Genomic DNA, 15911 nt, shown 5'->3' on the forward strand with positions numbered 1-15911 from the left:
GATTGTTTCATCACACAGAGCAGAAAACTCCAGAATACTGTATTAACTGTAGTGTGGAGGCACAGCAAAACAACTGCAGACTGGGTGTGGTTTTAATACCACTAAAGTGAATCAAACTTCTCAGGAAACACGAGGTCCTACACGAGGATGTTGACTTTGGAAGATATTTTAACTCTCCATTCTGGTTCTACCAAGTCCAACAGCTTCTTCCCAGCAGTGACTAATAATAAAAACAAACCGTTAGAGCACAAAGACAAGCTTTATTGTTCATGAAGTCTCTGGGCTGCCGGGATAACAGCAGAGTAAAGGAAGTGTTTGACATCAGGTCTGCTTCTTCTGTCGAGTTTAAAGACAAACCGTCATTAAAAACACTCCGTCTCAAAGTGCATCCTGATGTCCCAGAGACCAACAAACTCACAGGTCCCATGTGAACTTTACAGACATCCCCTCCTCACAGCAATTCAAACATTTACATGATTCTCGACTCTCTGTAGCACTTATTCTGATCCAGTGGGGGAACAGAAAGCTTTACTTCTTCTCTAAAGGCTGCAGCTCCTGTGATATTCTCCTCACAGCTCGGATGACCTCTTCAATGTTGACTTTGTCTCCAAACTCGATCTCTCTGTGCTCCAGAAGTATTCCCTGCAAGACAACAACAATGCAGGATTTTAATTCAAGAAAGGAAGTTTATATTATGTTTTTATGCATTTAGCAGTTATCTTTGACACTGGCTGTGTTCAAATATTCCTTTCAGTTTTATTCATAAAGTGCAAAGCCACAACGTACTGCAAGTCATCTCACAGCATTTAGCAAAGTAAGATAGAGATGGGACAAATTAAAAAGAACAGAAAAACCAACAAGCGACCCATGGGCCCATGAGAGACGGTGGGAAGGAATGGAGAGGGGGGGGGGGGCATAAACAACAGAACCAGGCTCTATCTGCCTCAACCAGCTGGGTGAGAGTGGGGATATTCATGTTACTGCACTATATAGTATGAGAAAAGATTTACCATGTCATAATACATCGTAGGTCAACAACTGCAGAATGTCAAATAAGCCCAAATGTCCGTCTACATTCAGCTGGATTATGAAGTGTGCAAGTTAACATGCTTTTCTGGCCATTCTAATCCATAATCATCTGTGCATTTATGCAATAAATGTTGCAGACAAGGCTAAACAGCACACGGTAGAGAGCGCATTTCATATTACAAATTGCAATTTGGACAAAATTGAAGGTACCTTATTTTGACAAATTGTAAGCAAACCGCACAAAACAGTAAAGACTTTGTGAGGTCAGTTGTAGTTTTTACTTCACCCTCATGTCGTCCTGCAGGTCAAAATTGACCCGTTTTAAAGTTGGAAAAAAGAAATGTTAAAAATGTCTCAGAACATTCACAAAACAAAAACCAGCAAATTTCACTTTTGGTTGATTTTAATCACTTTAGATATTTTTGGAAAATTTTTACTCAGTTTTTGAAAATATTTACAAGAATTTTCTTGCCAAATTTGGCAGATTTTTTTTTTTTTTTTAAAAAAACTTTTTATTGCAGTTTTCTTCCTGAAGGTTTTGCAAATTTTCAGAAATTTGAGGAAATTTTTTGGCTGAATTTTTGGATTTTTTTCAGACAAGGAAACAATATATTTTGGTGCCAATAAATGAGGACAACAGGAGGGTTAAAGTAAAATATAATTCAGGAAGCAGCCTTGATTTGCGTTTGACTGTCTGAATACCTGCTCTCCTTGTCCGATGACGTAGACCCCACCCAGGACAAATCCTTCCCCCAGAACGTTTCCGGAGAAGCCGTTCTTGAAGGCCCTCAGGCCGTTCATCCAGACCCCGGCACGCAGGAACCCCAGCAGACCCATCTTCCGCTCACGGGGCCCATAAAACCGCCTCTGAAAGCAAACCAGAACCGTTGAGTCACAGAAACTAACTGATTTGTCACAAACCCTGAATGACTTCAGTGTTGCTGAAAAGCTGTTTAAAGGTCAGTCCAGGGGAAAAAACCCAACCTGACAATACACCAATTCATTAGAGGATAAAAGTCCACCTTCTCATCCAGGAAGATCTCCCCCTTGAAGAACGGTCTGAAGTTCTTGATCTCATTGCCGACGTCCTCCTTCACCACCGCGTACAGAGGAACCCCGAGCTGGTCCAGCTGGGGCTTCAGAGAGGACAGCTCTGCAGCCTCCTGCAGACAACACTCTAAACTTTACAAATTCAGATCATTTACAGTTAATTGACTTTGACATTTCTGTTTATTATTGATAGAGTTGCTTAAGATGTTTGGCCTATAAATGGCTTCTGATGACATTTTCTAGTAGTTACATAATTCCATGTTTTCCATGAAAACTCCCACTTTTATCCATGTGCTAGCATAACTACAAGGGTTTTCTAATCATCAATGAGCCTTTCAGCACCATTAGCTAACACAATGTAGCATTAGAACACAGGAGTGATGGTTGCTGGAAATGTTCCTCTGTGTAATGGTAGTGTATTTTTTTAGCCAGTTCTTAATAAAATCAGTTTTAACAACAAGCTCTGATGCACTGGACTCCATTTGTAGTCTTGTGTCGTTGTTTCTCTCTCTGGTGTCCATGATGTGCAGGTGAAGGAGAAAATGTCCTTGACACTGACTTTCTTTATAAGTATTTTATTAAAAGAAAGAGCAGCATCAGTACAGACAGAACCTGCCTGGAAGGGGTCGGCCAATTGAATCCCCCTTGCTGGACAATGACCAGCAATCAGGTTTTATAGGTTTTCAACATATAGGAGGGGTTAAAACAAATGGTTCTTTATTGCCTACCATATGGGGAAAGCAGAGAGCATCCCCAAACAAACCCCCTTGTCTACAACAGCTGAAGAATCCCTAAATCAGTATTTTAGACAGAAGAACCCTCATAAAAACACCTCCAACAGGGCTCTGTAAACAGGAGAACACTTTCCCATGGCATGGGTTGGATATAATGCAGGTTCCATCTGTGGTCAGAGACACCAGAGCAGACACTACATACACACGTGGACAAAATTGTTGGTACCCCTCAGTTAAAGAAGGAAAAACCCACAATTCTCACTGAAATCACTTGAAACTCACAAAAGTAACAATAAATAAAAATTTATTGAAAATTAAATAATCAAAAACAGCCATTACTTTTGAATTGTTGATTAACATAATTATTTAAAAAAACAAACTAATGAAACAGGCCTGGACAATAATGATGGTACCTCTATAAAAGATTGAAAACTATTTGACCAGAGTGACATGATTAACTCAGGTGTGTCATTTAATTGACATCACAGGTGTTTCCAAACTCATAATCAGTCAGTCTGCCTATTTAAAGGGAGACAAGTAGTCACCCTGCTGTTTGGTGAAAAGGTGTGTACCACACTGAACATGGACAACAGAAAGCGAAGGAGAGAATTGTCCCAGGACATCCGAAAAAAAATTATAGACAAACATCTTAAAGGTAAAGGCTATAAGACCATCTCTAAACAGCTTGAAGTTCCTGTGACAACAGTGGCTCATATTATTCAGAAGTTCAAGACCCACGGGACAGTAGCCAACCTCCCTGGACGTGGCCGCAAGAGGAAAATTGATGACAAATTGAAGAGACGGATCGTTGGAATTGTATCCAAAGAGCCCAGAGCAACCTCCAAAGAAATTAAAGGTGAACTCCAAGGCCAAGGTACATCAGTGTCAGATCGCACCATTCGTCGTTGTTTGAGCCAAAGTGGACTTCATGGGAGACGACCAAGGAGGACACCACTGCTGAAAAAAACTCAAAAAAGCCAGACTGGAATTTGCAAAAATGCATGTTGACAAGCCACAAAGCTTCTGGGAGAATGTCCTTTGGACAGATGAGACCAAACTGGAGCTTTTTGGTAAGGCACATCAACTCTATGTTCATAGACTCAAAAACCAAGCATACGAAGAAAAGAACACTGTCCCTACGGTGAAACATGGAGGAGGCTCAGTAATGTTTTGGGGCTGCTTTGCTGCATCTGGCACAGGGTGTCTTGAAAGTGTGCAAGGTACGATGAAATCTGAAGACTATCAAGGCATTCTGGAGAGAAATGTGCTGCCTAGTGTCAGAAAGCTTGGTCTCAGTCGCAGGTCATGGGTCTTCCAACAGGACAACGATCCAAAACACACAGCCAAAAACACCCAAGAATGGCTGAGAGAAAAGCGTTGGACTATTCTAAAGTGGCCTTCTATGAGCCCAGATCTGAATCCCATTGAACATATGTGGAAGGAGCTGAAACAGGCCATTTGGAGAAGACACCCATCAAACCTGAGACAACTGGAGCTGTTTGCTCATGAGGAGTGGGCCAAAATACCTGTTGACAGCTGCAGAACGCTCATTGACAAATACAGAAATCGTTTAATTGCAGTGATTGCCTCAAAAGGTTGTGCATCAAAATATTAAGTTATGGGTACCATCATTTTTGTCCAGCCCTATTTCATTAGTTTGTTTTTTAAAATAATTATGTTAATCAACAATTCAAAAGTGATGGCTGATTTTGATTATTTAATTTTCAATAAATTTTTATTTATTGTTACTTTTGTGAGTTTCAAGTGATTTCAGTGAGAATTGTGGGTTTTTCCTTCTTTAACTGAGGGGTACCAACAATTTTGTCCACATGTGTATAACAAGCAACTCATATCAAATACTAGAACAAACAAAACAGATTCTATACTACTAACTTATTAAGTAATACATGTAACAGATCAGATACCACACTTGAGCAGTGGTTCACAGCTGTATCTAATTTAAAGAGCAACAGCCAATCAACAGTGATGCCAAATATTGAAAAGTTTTTTTAAATTAAACATGTAAATTAAGTTTGTTTTGGAGTTTTCCATCTTTATTGCAAATCTATATTGTTATCACCTCTACTGAACCACAATCAGTCCTGAAAAAAGCCATATTGGCCAACATCTATGTGACAAACAATGCACAATAAAAACGTTTCTTGCTGCTTATAAGGGCAGAAAAAGTCCACCAAGAGTTAAGGCTGAATACTTGAAGACAATTTATTCATATATTTGATAACAGACTTTACCTCTCTGCACAAAAATCATCCAGGCCTCCGGACAGCCATGATCACAGCTCCAGACTTCTCCCACAGAGTTTCGGCTTTAAAAGTCTTCACATCTGAGAAGAGGAATGAGGTTAAAGGGTGAGAGTTGAGCAACAGATTAATCCGCGAGAAATTCCAATAGAACAATAGCCCATTTCAACCCCCAGTAAAGTCATACGCAGTCTAATTCATGTTATTTCTGTGGACTACATGAGAGTGATTTACCTCCTTGCAGGGTTTTGAGTTCAGCCTCCTCTAAATATTGGAGCGTAGCTTTCAGAGGTTTTGTCAGGAACAGATCAGTGAGAAAATTCATGGCTCCAGCAACGAGACCGCCGATAGTGGCGGCGACGTTTCCGACGAGCTCCAGAGCCATGGTTCTGTTCACTTCTGCCCGCTTAAAGTCGCTGCATCCCGGCCTCCGCAGCTCTCTGACCACCGCCGCGTCTAAACGCGCATTTAAACCTCCAGCTCCGGCTGATCGCCCACGTGCTTCCTCAAACCCAGCCTCCTTTCTGGGATTTTTTTCTAAAGAAAATTGATAGCGATCAGACGGACTGATTAATCACAGCTGTGTTTTCATCCGATCTGCAACGACAAGGAGGAAGAGGACTGGTGGAAAGTTCAACACGAAACCAGCTCTGTGCGTAAAAGCTGGACCTCCTCCTTCTATTGCAGTTCAAGGGTCAGTGATTGGAAAGTGCACCGTCACTGGGGTAAAAACATCCTCGCTGCAATAATGCAACAGGCTTACACAATAAAACAAAGTAGGTTAAATAAAAAGAACCAGGAATGTTGAAGAAAATAAGTCCCCACACCCAATAAAACCAGTGGACACAGTTTTAGCTGGAGTTTGTTTTTTGGAGTTGGATCAGATTTAGTCACTGTTTCCCTCAAAAAAATTTGCTTTTCTTATTGTTAATTACTGAATATTTGACCCTCACTGCAAAAGAATGTAAATACTCTTAACCCTCCTGTTGTTCTCATTTACAGGCACCAAAAAAATATCGTTTCCTTGTCTGAAAAAAAAACACAAAAATCCAGCAAAGGAAGATTTCAGAGGAAGATTTGACATGACAAGCTTTAAATGAGCAGTTTTCAAACTTTTTGGTGTGAAGTCAGGCTCGTATTTCAGGTGTCGGAGTTGTTTAAAGCTTCACCAAATAGTGATTTTTACCTCTAAACATCTTATGCGGTTTAATTACAATAAATGTTCAAATCATCTAACATCTCAGTAAATATCAAAGAAGGAGGAAAAAAGCCTAAAACCTGAAAACAGATTTATCTCATGACATTGTTGTCCTTATTTTCTCTCCCGTTAATCGTCTGTTGAGGCGTCAGATTCATCTGCCGTCCCTAAATTTAGATAAAAACAGATATAAAGTAGTTTAAACGAGCTCCACCTCTAGGAACATGCTACCTACACGCATGATGTCATTCATTATAAGAATATATCATTTATTTTAACACTTTCATTACATTTTGCAGCAAATACTTCATATGACGTACATGAAGGACCTGAATGTTTTCCAGACTGATAACAGCTGTCTGGTTGCTGATAGTTGGACAATTTTAGTTTATGCATAAATTGGAAAGTATTTTTTATGTGTTTTAAACAGAGAGGATCTGCAGCAAATTGGACACAAAGACACTGAAATGAAACAGATGAAGGACATGATGGGTGATAAATATTTGTTTAATGTTTAATATTTGCAGATCCATAAACATAGGGCCGCTGTGCGCACACAGAAGCTGTGATTTATTCTGTTGGGTCTGCTTCTTCTTTTTCTTCTTCCTGAAAAGCAACACAAGCTTAGTTACAGATTATTACTAAATTACTTTAAACAGACTAGGAACACATTAGGGTTCTTTGTTGTTCTTTTAACATCTGAAATTGATCGTTCATGCTGATTTTTCACAGTTTCCCTCCAGTTTTTACCTTCTGCTGGGAGTCTTCCCCGTCAGATGGAGGTTTTTCAGCTTCTTCTTGTGAACTCGCCGGTCTTTCATTCTGTGTTTTTTCTTCTGTTGTTAGGTCAGTTTCAGCTGGAGTCGAGTTTTCGGCCGTCTCAGGCGTTTGTTGCTCATCATCCTCCTGAGATGAAATGGTCAGAACAGTTCCAGTTAAGCATTAAATCATGATATCTTGTATTTCTATCTCTAATTTCCAAACTCCATCCTGCTGCTTTGTTTGCACCAGTTCTTCTCATCCACAGGGCTCAGATTTAACCTTTTATATCTCATGATAGCAAGATTAGTTCATAAACAGTAAAAATAATGAGTCTGTTACCTTGTTTGACAGAAATCCATGCATTTTCTGGCATTTGTGATCTTTTGATGGACAAAAATGTCTCCTGTGTTTATGTAAATGAGACCTCAATGACCAAAACTTTATTTTTATAATTTCTAAACTTCTTTGGAAGACACATAATTTCCTCTATGCAGGTAAAACTAATAAAAATGGAATTATTCCACGTTTCTAGAGGATTATGAGTCTGTAGCTTGGACCACCACCTGTTCCGGCTCATGGAGACGAGGAGAACTTGATTTTTGTGTCTCCTCTCCAGTTTCTGTCGTCTGTTCTTCTTGCTCTTCGTTAAGAATCGTCTCCTCTGGTTTGATGTCGTCGCTCTGTGGAGCCAAGGTTGACTCCTCTTGGACAGAATCTTCAGGTTTACCAGGCTCTTTTTCTTCTTCATCAACCTTGAGGTGAAGGACAGATAATATTAGATCGTGATGATTGCACTGATCCTGTCATTCTGCCTTTCCTCATCCTGACTCCTCTCTCTGTTCTGGACGCCTGTTGTGGAAGCTGACATTCAGCATGTCGTTGTGTTTCCTCCTGTCCTTCTCTGACCTGTCATCTTTCTCTTCTAATCTTCTTTTATCATCTTTTCCTGCGCTCCATCCTGCATCTCTGAATCTTCACGCTGGAAACTAAATCAGCAACACAAACCCTGGATATCAGCGGCATCACTTTCTCTGTGTCCGGATGGTCAGGGGTACGAGGACTTCGTCTGTCGCTCAGCTCTTCCGTTTCATTTGATTTTAAGTCGCTGACATCTCGTCTGGGAGACGATTTCAGCAGCTCAGTTTGTTCAGGTTGAGCAGATTCAGATCGATCGACCTCCTGTAGAGCAGAGGGGAAACAGAATAAATAAATCAACTGCTTTAGCAGCACAATGAAACTTGTTTTTTTAGCAGTATTTGATCCCTTTAACTATCCAGGTAAACATTATTTATGATTACACTGATGTAACTGTCTTCTCACCTTTTTCTCATCTCGGTCGTCGTCTTTTACTTCTTTTTCTTCAGCACTTTTCTCCTCCTCATCAGTTTTCTCTTCTACTGGATCACTCTTTGCCTCCACGTCTGTTTTCTCCTCTACTTCATCATTCTTCGTCTCTACTTCGTTTCTTTCATCAGGTGGTTCTCCAGCCTCCGTTTTGACATCAGCGCTGAGGGCTTCAGATGACGAAGAGCTGCTGGACTCTACTGGTTTTCTCTTGGAGGACTCTGGATTAGTTACTGGTTTATCTTCAGACTTCACCTGGCAGACACACCATCATCTTAAACTATTTGAAGGCCGTTATTTCATGGTTGTTTCAGCACCACATGAGGTCATGCACAATGTTAGAATGTGTTGTCCCACCACCAAAAAACACCCCAGCAACAGTCATGCATCTCAACAAAAAACCCATAGAAGAGCTGAAATTTAAGAGGAAATTAGAAAATATTGGGGAACCACCACCTCCTGAAGCACACAGATTTCAGATTTGGTTTTTACCACCTCCTGCTCAGTGCCATTTTCTTGTGCTTCAGTTTGTTGTTCGTCTGTGGGTTGCTGGTTTTCCACTTGAGGAGTGTTTGGTTTCTCTTCTTGTCCAGGTTTATCCTCAGCAGCTCCAGTGGCTGCTGCATCAGACACCATCGGCTTCTTCTCCTCATAGATCTGTTGATGTGTTCGTGTTAACATGCTGGGATGGACTTTAAAAAAAAGCCACGTATTGCAACAATCAAACCTTTACAAGTTTCCGAACATGTGGACGACATTTCCAAAAACATCACAAAAAACTCTCTCTTCTCACTTCTCTTGTGCATGCTGGACTTTTGAGGTCAACCAGCATCTTTTCAACAAACTTTAAGTCCCTCATAGAAGGCGATTAGAGGCTGCAAACATCAACTGTCTTATCATCAAAGCAAATCGATTAAAAGAATGACTCATAAAATCCGAGAAGACTCATCCCGTCCCCTGAATAAACACTTTCAGCTCTTGGCTTCAGAATGGAGAAAGACAAACTGCTACAAAAAATGATGTCACATATGAATCAGTTGAATAAGTGACCCAGTAGAACCATAACTAATGATTATTTTCATGACTGAATAATCTGTTGAGTATTCTTTTTATTAATCTTCTATCTATCTATCTATCTATCTATCTATCTATCTATCTATCTATCTATCTATCTATCTATCGAAAAGGCAATCATTTATTTCTAAACCTGAAAATGACTAAAGACAGCAACGTAGAGTAAAGATATCAAACAAAAGTGACATCAGAGTCTCTGCTGGAGCAGTAAAGGTTGGAAGGAGGTTTTAAAATGATCAGCTGCAAATGGAGACTCAGCATCATTTAACATTTTTCCAGTCTGGTTTAAGGCTGAAAAACGGAGTGTGCTACAGAGACCTACTCTTTTCGACTCCTCCAAGGCCTCGCTGATCTTTCGCTCCTCCTCCTTCAGCTTCTCCTGGTGCTGCAGCTCTTCTGCAGCTTTCTCCTTCTCCTGTTCCAGGAGTGCCAAAGAGGCTTTTTTCTGCAAATAAAAACGTGGTAAAACAACAACTAAAGCTTCTGACAATAAGAAGGGACACTGTTGTACATTTTTGCACCCATTATACTTTTGCTTTACAACAAAAATGACACCACTTAAGGCTCTCAAACAGTCTGACACCTCACTCCTTTAATTTGTTTTAAGCCTGAGGCAGTCGTCGATCTACAGACCTGCAGGACGGTTAGCAAAAGCTAATCTAAAGGTAAGATGTGATGGGGTTTTTGTAGTCCTGGGAGCAGAAAGCTTTATATCTTTATATAAGCTTAGACGGTCTAAGCCTCTTTTATCTGCTACAGCAGCTCTCTAAAACTATTTGAAGATCGAGGCTTTGAGGTGATCGTAGCTGTAGTAGAATGAGAAGCAGAAACAGCAGTTTAATAACTAGTATCAGTGTTTTACTGGGGTTAACCCTCCTGTTGTCTTCATTTATGGGCACCAAATAATATTGTTTCCTTGTCTAAAAAAAAAAAAAATCCAAAAATTCAGCAAAAAAATTCCTCCAATTTCTAAAAATTTGCAAAACCTTCAGGAAGAAAAATACACTTATTCCTTAAAAGTTTCCCTTAAAAGTTTTATTTTAAAAATTCCACAAATTTGGCAAGAAAATTCTTGTAAATATTTTGAAAAAATGAGTAAAAATCTAGGATAAAGCGGTGTATAGAGGATGGATGGATGGATGAGTAAAAATCTTCCAAAAAATCCTAAAAATATCTAAAGTGATTCCATATATATCAGTAAAACTTCTAATATTTTCTTTAAGAACATTCACATAAAAATCAACTAAAATCCAGTGAATTTCGCTGGATTTTGGTAGATTTTTATGTGAATGTTCTTAAGAAACATTTTTAACATTTCTGTTTTTCCACTAAAAAATGTTCAAAGATTTCACAAAAATGTTGAAAATGTGGACATCAGATGTTTCATTGTGAAAATAGATTTTTTCCCGCATTTTCAAACTTTAAAATCTGGTCAATTTTGACCCGCAGGACAACACGAGGGTTAATCACCTTTTGGTAGGTGGATCATTCACTATCAGTACTTCTGCTACAGCACAGCACTAAATAGATAACATCTGATCATTTCTACTCTTTCATAAACAGTTTACCAAAATCACACTCATTAGTATGTCCATATCCAACACAGCACATGCTAATAATAGAGCAGCATAACTGTACATTTGGAGTTGTATTTCAAGAGATTAAAGTCCACAATTAATCCAATAATACTCTCGCAACTCCTGAGGCACATATCTGGCTCATTAGCTGTTCAACTATTCTGTGTTCACAGCCTGGTTTTGGGTTTATTTGGGTGATTTGAAGTGTTTTTCTTCTTATTTTGTGCAGTTTTGTAGCAATTTCATATCTCTTTTTGGTGATTTTGTGCACATTTGTGTTGATTTCTCATCATTCTGTGGTGATTTTAGTCTTTTTATGATGCCCTTACATGTCTTAGTGGGGTCAGTATATAATTGCGTGACTTTCTGTATCATAGTTGATGTTTTTGCTGTTTTCAGGCCTAAAATCGACATCTATAACCAAACACCACATGGCATTTATAGAGAAAGATTCTTCTATAATATATATTCAATTCAGTAAAATTGAAAAGTAAAGTTATTTATAAACATATTGAAGTAAACCTGTTGAGTACTTTATATTATGGGTTCTGTAAAGTGTCTTGAGACAATTTGACTGTAACTGACGCTATATGAATAAAATTGAATTGAATTGAATTGAATTAAGTAAGTCAGAAAGCCTTGGAGGAAATGACATCATGTGGAGCAGGTCATGTGATCTGGAATCAACACACTTCCTGGAGAGGTGTTTTTGGAACGGGAACTTAGTGGAAAGTGATTTAATTTGTTATTTTCCATTTTAAATTTGATACAAAACAGAAATATCTGTCATGATTCTCTCAGCTTAATAAAAGAACACAATCCAGACTATTTCTGATTCAGCTCATTTTATTATTGTTTAGCTAATTAGAAGGTGGTTGACATTAAATTCAGACGGTTATTTAGTTGATATTTTAGTGATATGCAGTCATTTTTTATTAATAAGTGATTGTTTCTACAATAAATAATTATGGAATTTGTAAAGACATGATCATAATGAACATAAAAAATATTAGGTTATTTACTACAGTGATGATTTGATGTTTTTTTTCTGGTGATTTTGTGCTGATTTCACGTCTTTTTGAGGTGATTAAGTACTGTAGAGGTAAGGCAACACTTCATAGTTGTGTGCTACTGCCCCCTACTGGCAGGAGAAGCAAACAGCAGCTCACCTCAGCCTCGTATTTCTCATTGGAGTTGTACTTGTAGAGCCAGTGAGCCAGATACAGAACAGGGTTCACGGGTCGCTGCTCCGCCACTTCTGCTAGTCCTTCCACCAGACATCTCCCCAGATGATTCTTTAAATACTCCGAGTCCATTTTGTTATTCTTCCCCCTGAAACACAACTTACATTAATATTAAAAAGTGACCCCATTAGAGCTACGAACCTCCTCCAGCGTCAGTTAGCGTCCGTTAACGCGGAGTTTTCCGGAAAATTAAAGTTTAAGTCGCTTTTTTTGACGTTCAGCTACATCGCATATTTCTCTATTTGATCGTGAATAATTCATATTGTAATTAAACTCAGTAACCGATTTAATTATTTAACACAGTAGCCAAAACAACGGCAACAAAACTGACCTTTTTTCACTGCGCGTCCGTGTGGAGCCCCTGCGTTTCCATGGTAACGGTGTCACATCGTTAATATTCCCCTCAATCTAGTTCCTACTTCCGAGTACCAGTATATCACGTTTGCTACTACAACTGACAGAAGTAAAAAAAAAACAGCGCACAGTAACAATTATTTATTATACTTTAACTCAAGCAATTTAAGAAACACTGTTTAACAATGATCACCACGTTCTAGTATGTTAGAGAACAAACAACTTATGGAATAATCTGATTTTTTCCACCTTCCAGTTATTTCAAAAGCAGAATGAATAGATTTGCAATCATTATGTAAGGAGAAGAGGTACAAAGAGCTGCTCAAAGGAGAAACACTGGATTTATTGCATTTATTACATATAATGTAATACTGGAAGGACTTGAGCTTAAGTTAAGCTGGAACGAGCTAAATTAAACTTAATTGAACGAGTAATTATTATTACTGTTAGCAGCAAAGAATGCAGGCCTGCTTTCTCTCATATTTTAGTCTCATTTAATGCCTGGGCTCTGTATCCTGAAACCAGGACACATTGCTTACATGGGAGGAGGAGAAGGTGGGAAAACTGTGGCGGGCTCCATTTCCAAGAAACAGATGACACCCAGTTAACATTTGTAATCACAGATATCATTTTCCTTGTATAATCATACTACACACCTTTCAGCCAAATATAGCCTTCACATCGTCCGAAAGACTCTTCCAATGAGCCTGGATGTCGTCTACCGATGCAGTTCTGTCCTTCTCACTGCACGTACAGACGGTTTTAACTAAACGTAATCAAAAATCAGATCTCCTGTTGAGACGTTTTGTGTAAATGTTGACCTTTGACGGCTACACTTGTTTATTAATTGCAGGTTCTCTCATTTATAAGCCAAATTAGCAGACATTTCTGGTTCTGTTTCACTTTAATTAATAATAATTGGTGAGATTAGTGTGGTATTTCAAAATGATTTACGCAATGCTTTAACACGTCTGTACTCCCAACTAGGAGAGATCAAGAGTCACCAAAAAACAAACAAGTTTCAAGTAGGAGACTTCATATAGAAAAGTACACGCCATCGTGCTGCCATCTGGTGGCTGCAGCAGCAGGAGATCTTCAGGCGGACCTCCTTAAATCCTGCATTAGTTTCAAGTATTTAGATTTTTGGAAATGTTTCTTTGAAATTATTTAAACAGAGAATGTTGCTGAAGGTCTTTAACTTTTCATATAAACTGCTTTTGGAGGCTTGTGTAACAGAAATCATCAACAAACACGCAAAAGGTCACACATTTTTCACATGCTGACAGAAGCACAGATAAATTTTACAGTTTCCTCTTGTCAGAATTGTTCATGTTTAATGGCTGTGGCTGGTAGGAGCTATTACACCACTTTGTGTGTAATTTATGTTGTTATATTTATGGCTAGAGCTTATTTCTATTGCAAATTCACAGACTGTAGGCAGGTAGAGCTTCTATTAACCCTCCTGTGGGTCAAAATTGACCCGTTTTAAAGTTTGAAAATGTGGGAAAAAAACACACATTTTCACAGTGAAACTTCTGATGTCCACATTTTCACCATTTTTTGGGAAATTTCTGAATATTTTTTGGTGGAAAAAAAAATGTTAAAAATGTTTCTTAAGAAAATTCACAAAAAAAAAATCGACCAAAATCCAGAGAATTTTGCTGGATTTTGGTTGATTTTTTGTGTGAATGCTCTTAAAGAATATATTAGAAGTTCTGCTGATATATATGTAGACATTTTAGATATTTTTAGGATTTGTTTTGGAAGATTTCTACAATTTTTTGGAAAATATTTACAATAATTTTCTTGCCAAATTTGGGGGGGGAGGGGGGGGGGGTAAATAAAATTTTTAAGGGAAACTTTTAAGGAATTATTGGAATTTTCTTCCTGAAGGTTTTGCAAATTTTCAGAAATTTGGGTAATTTCTTGCTGAATTTTTGGATTTTTTTCAAACAAGGAAACAATATTTTTTGGTGCCCGTAAATGAAAACAACAGGAGGGTTAAACTATCTTAACTTGAAGTTCATTTTAAATGAACTGATTCATAAATTTGACTTCTCACAGTATCAACATAATTAACATAATATCCATCAAAATAAAACCCAGAAGGTAAACCAGTAAATTACATTTGTTATCTTGAACCGTGCATGGGTTAAAGTGGTGGCTGCAGCTCCTTTAAATCTGTTTTTAGACTAAAGCAGATGTTGGATCTGCTGAATCTGCTGCAGCTCTTCCAGGTGAGAGGAGAACCAGCAGCAGCGCTGTAGTCCAGGTTCTGCTTGGTTGGACTCTGGAATGCACTCGGCAGACAGAAATGTGCGCAGCAGCGACCAGCTGTGTGGGAAGAGACTTTGCTGCTGAAGTGTCAGAGGTCTGATCTGATCCTACCTGGAGAGACTCCTCCGGTTTCACTGCGGGACGCCTCAGTGCGTCAGTAACAGCTGTCCTGCTGCCCTGCGCTGGCTGCCACACAGGGAGAACCTCGTCCTGAGAGGAAGGCTTCACGGGACACTTGATTTTTTTTCCTCTTAGTCTCTTGGATTCTGTGGAAATACATGTTTTGCCGCACAAGGTAACGCATCACCTGCCTTCTGTTGACGTGTGTGAGCCGCTAAAGACGAGTCCTGCATGAAAGTTCAGCTTTAAAAAGCTTCCTGTCAGGCTGCAGGTCGAAGGTTTCACTTTAAAGTTGATCAGTATTTACATTTTAGTGACATTTTGTGTCTATACAGGTTTGCAAGTTTATATATTTTCCTCTCTCAGATTGAAATTTGGCATCTTTTTTATTCTTTGATGGCAGCTCCATAGTTTATTTTACTTGGACTGTGGTGAAACTTCCTGCACAGGTTTCTATAAAGGAACACAGACATATTGGGCTGTTTGATGAAGTTTGAATTAGAAAAACATTGCTTGTGCTCTGCAAATAAAGCTGTTTTTCTTTGTGCTCAGACTACTTGCCAAAAGGAGCTGATTTAATATGAGTGCCTTTGTTCCAATTATAAACACAGACCTGTAATTGAGCTGAGGTCAAATTTGGAATTGGTAGATTTATGGCTTCACAGCAGTGTTTTTGAACGTGTGAATGCATGTTCGTGTTGTGACGCTGCGTGCACATGCAGTAAATATCAGATTTTACCACACCAGGATAAATGGTGCGCATGAGCATCATCCTATCGGGACGTTTCTCCACCTGCCAGGTGACAGTCAGCTTTGAGGCACATGGCGGTAGTGTCCAGTGCGGCCGCTCTGCAGCCTTCTCCACCCCCACTACGCCTCCTCTGCAG

General features: G+C 39.0%; 3 protein-coding genes across 5 annotated transcripts in view; 1 reads left to right on the forward strand and 2 right to left on the reverse strand.

The window, feature by feature from the left end:
- Positions 1-240: 240 nt before the first annotated feature.
- On the reverse strand, positions 241-5765 carry LOC110961308 (peroxiredoxin-like 2A). The gene is made up of 5 exons (XM_022208865.2): positions 5309-5765; positions 5066-5157; positions 2052-2192; positions 1732-1896; positions 241-642 (listed from the first exon to the last, which is right to left on the reverse strand). Exons 1-5 carry the CDS (start codon positions 5457-5459, stop codon positions 529-531), a joined length of 663 nt encoding a protein of 220 aa, XP_022064557.2. The 5' UTR covers positions 5460-5765; the 3' UTR covers positions 241-528.
- Positions 5766-6761: 996 nt separating this feature from the next.
- On the reverse strand, positions 6762-12736 carry dydc2 (DPY30 domain containing 2). Of its 3 annotated transcripts, none has more exons than XM_051939900.1 (9): positions 12605-12736; positions 12199-12361; positions 9775-9897; positions 8874-9035; positions 8355-8633; positions 8061-8213; positions 7598-7786; positions 7023-7178; positions 6762-6878 (listed from the first exon to the last, which is right to left on the reverse strand). In XM_051939900.1, exons 2-9 carry the CDS (start codon positions 12343-12345, stop codon positions 6843-6845), a joined length of 1245 nt encoding a protein of 414 aa, XP_051795860.1. In that variant the 5' UTR covers positions 12346-12361; positions 12605-12736; the 3' UTR covers positions 6762-6842. The 3 variants fall into 3 exon arrangements, with proteins under 3 accessions (XP_051795860.1, XP_022064582.2, XP_051795861.1); XM_022208890.2 differs by having other exon boundaries at positions 8040-8213; XM_051939901.1 differs by lacking the exon at positions 8874-9035 and having other exon boundaries at positions 8040-8213.
- Positions 12737-14797: 2061 nt separating this feature from the next.
- Positions 14798-15911, forward strand: part of scn4aa (sodium channel, voltage-gated, type IV, alpha, a) — a 31389-nt gene continuing 30275 nt past the window's right edge. Inside the window, exon 1 of the mRNA XM_051939769.1 lies at positions 14798-15199. The gene's annotated coding sequence lies outside the window, so the exon portion shown is untranslated. The remainder of the gene's footprint in view (positions 15200-15911) is intronic.

The sequence above is a fragment of the Acanthochromis polyacanthus genome, chromosome 19 (genome assembly GCF_021347895.1).
Source record: "Acanthochromis polyacanthus isolate Apoly-LR-REF ecotype Palm Island chromosome 19, KAUST_Apoly_ChrSc, whole genome shotgun sequence".
NCBI classification, from domain to species: domain Eukaryota; kingdom Metazoa; phylum Chordata; class Actinopteri; family Pomacentridae; genus Acanthochromis; species Acanthochromis polyacanthus.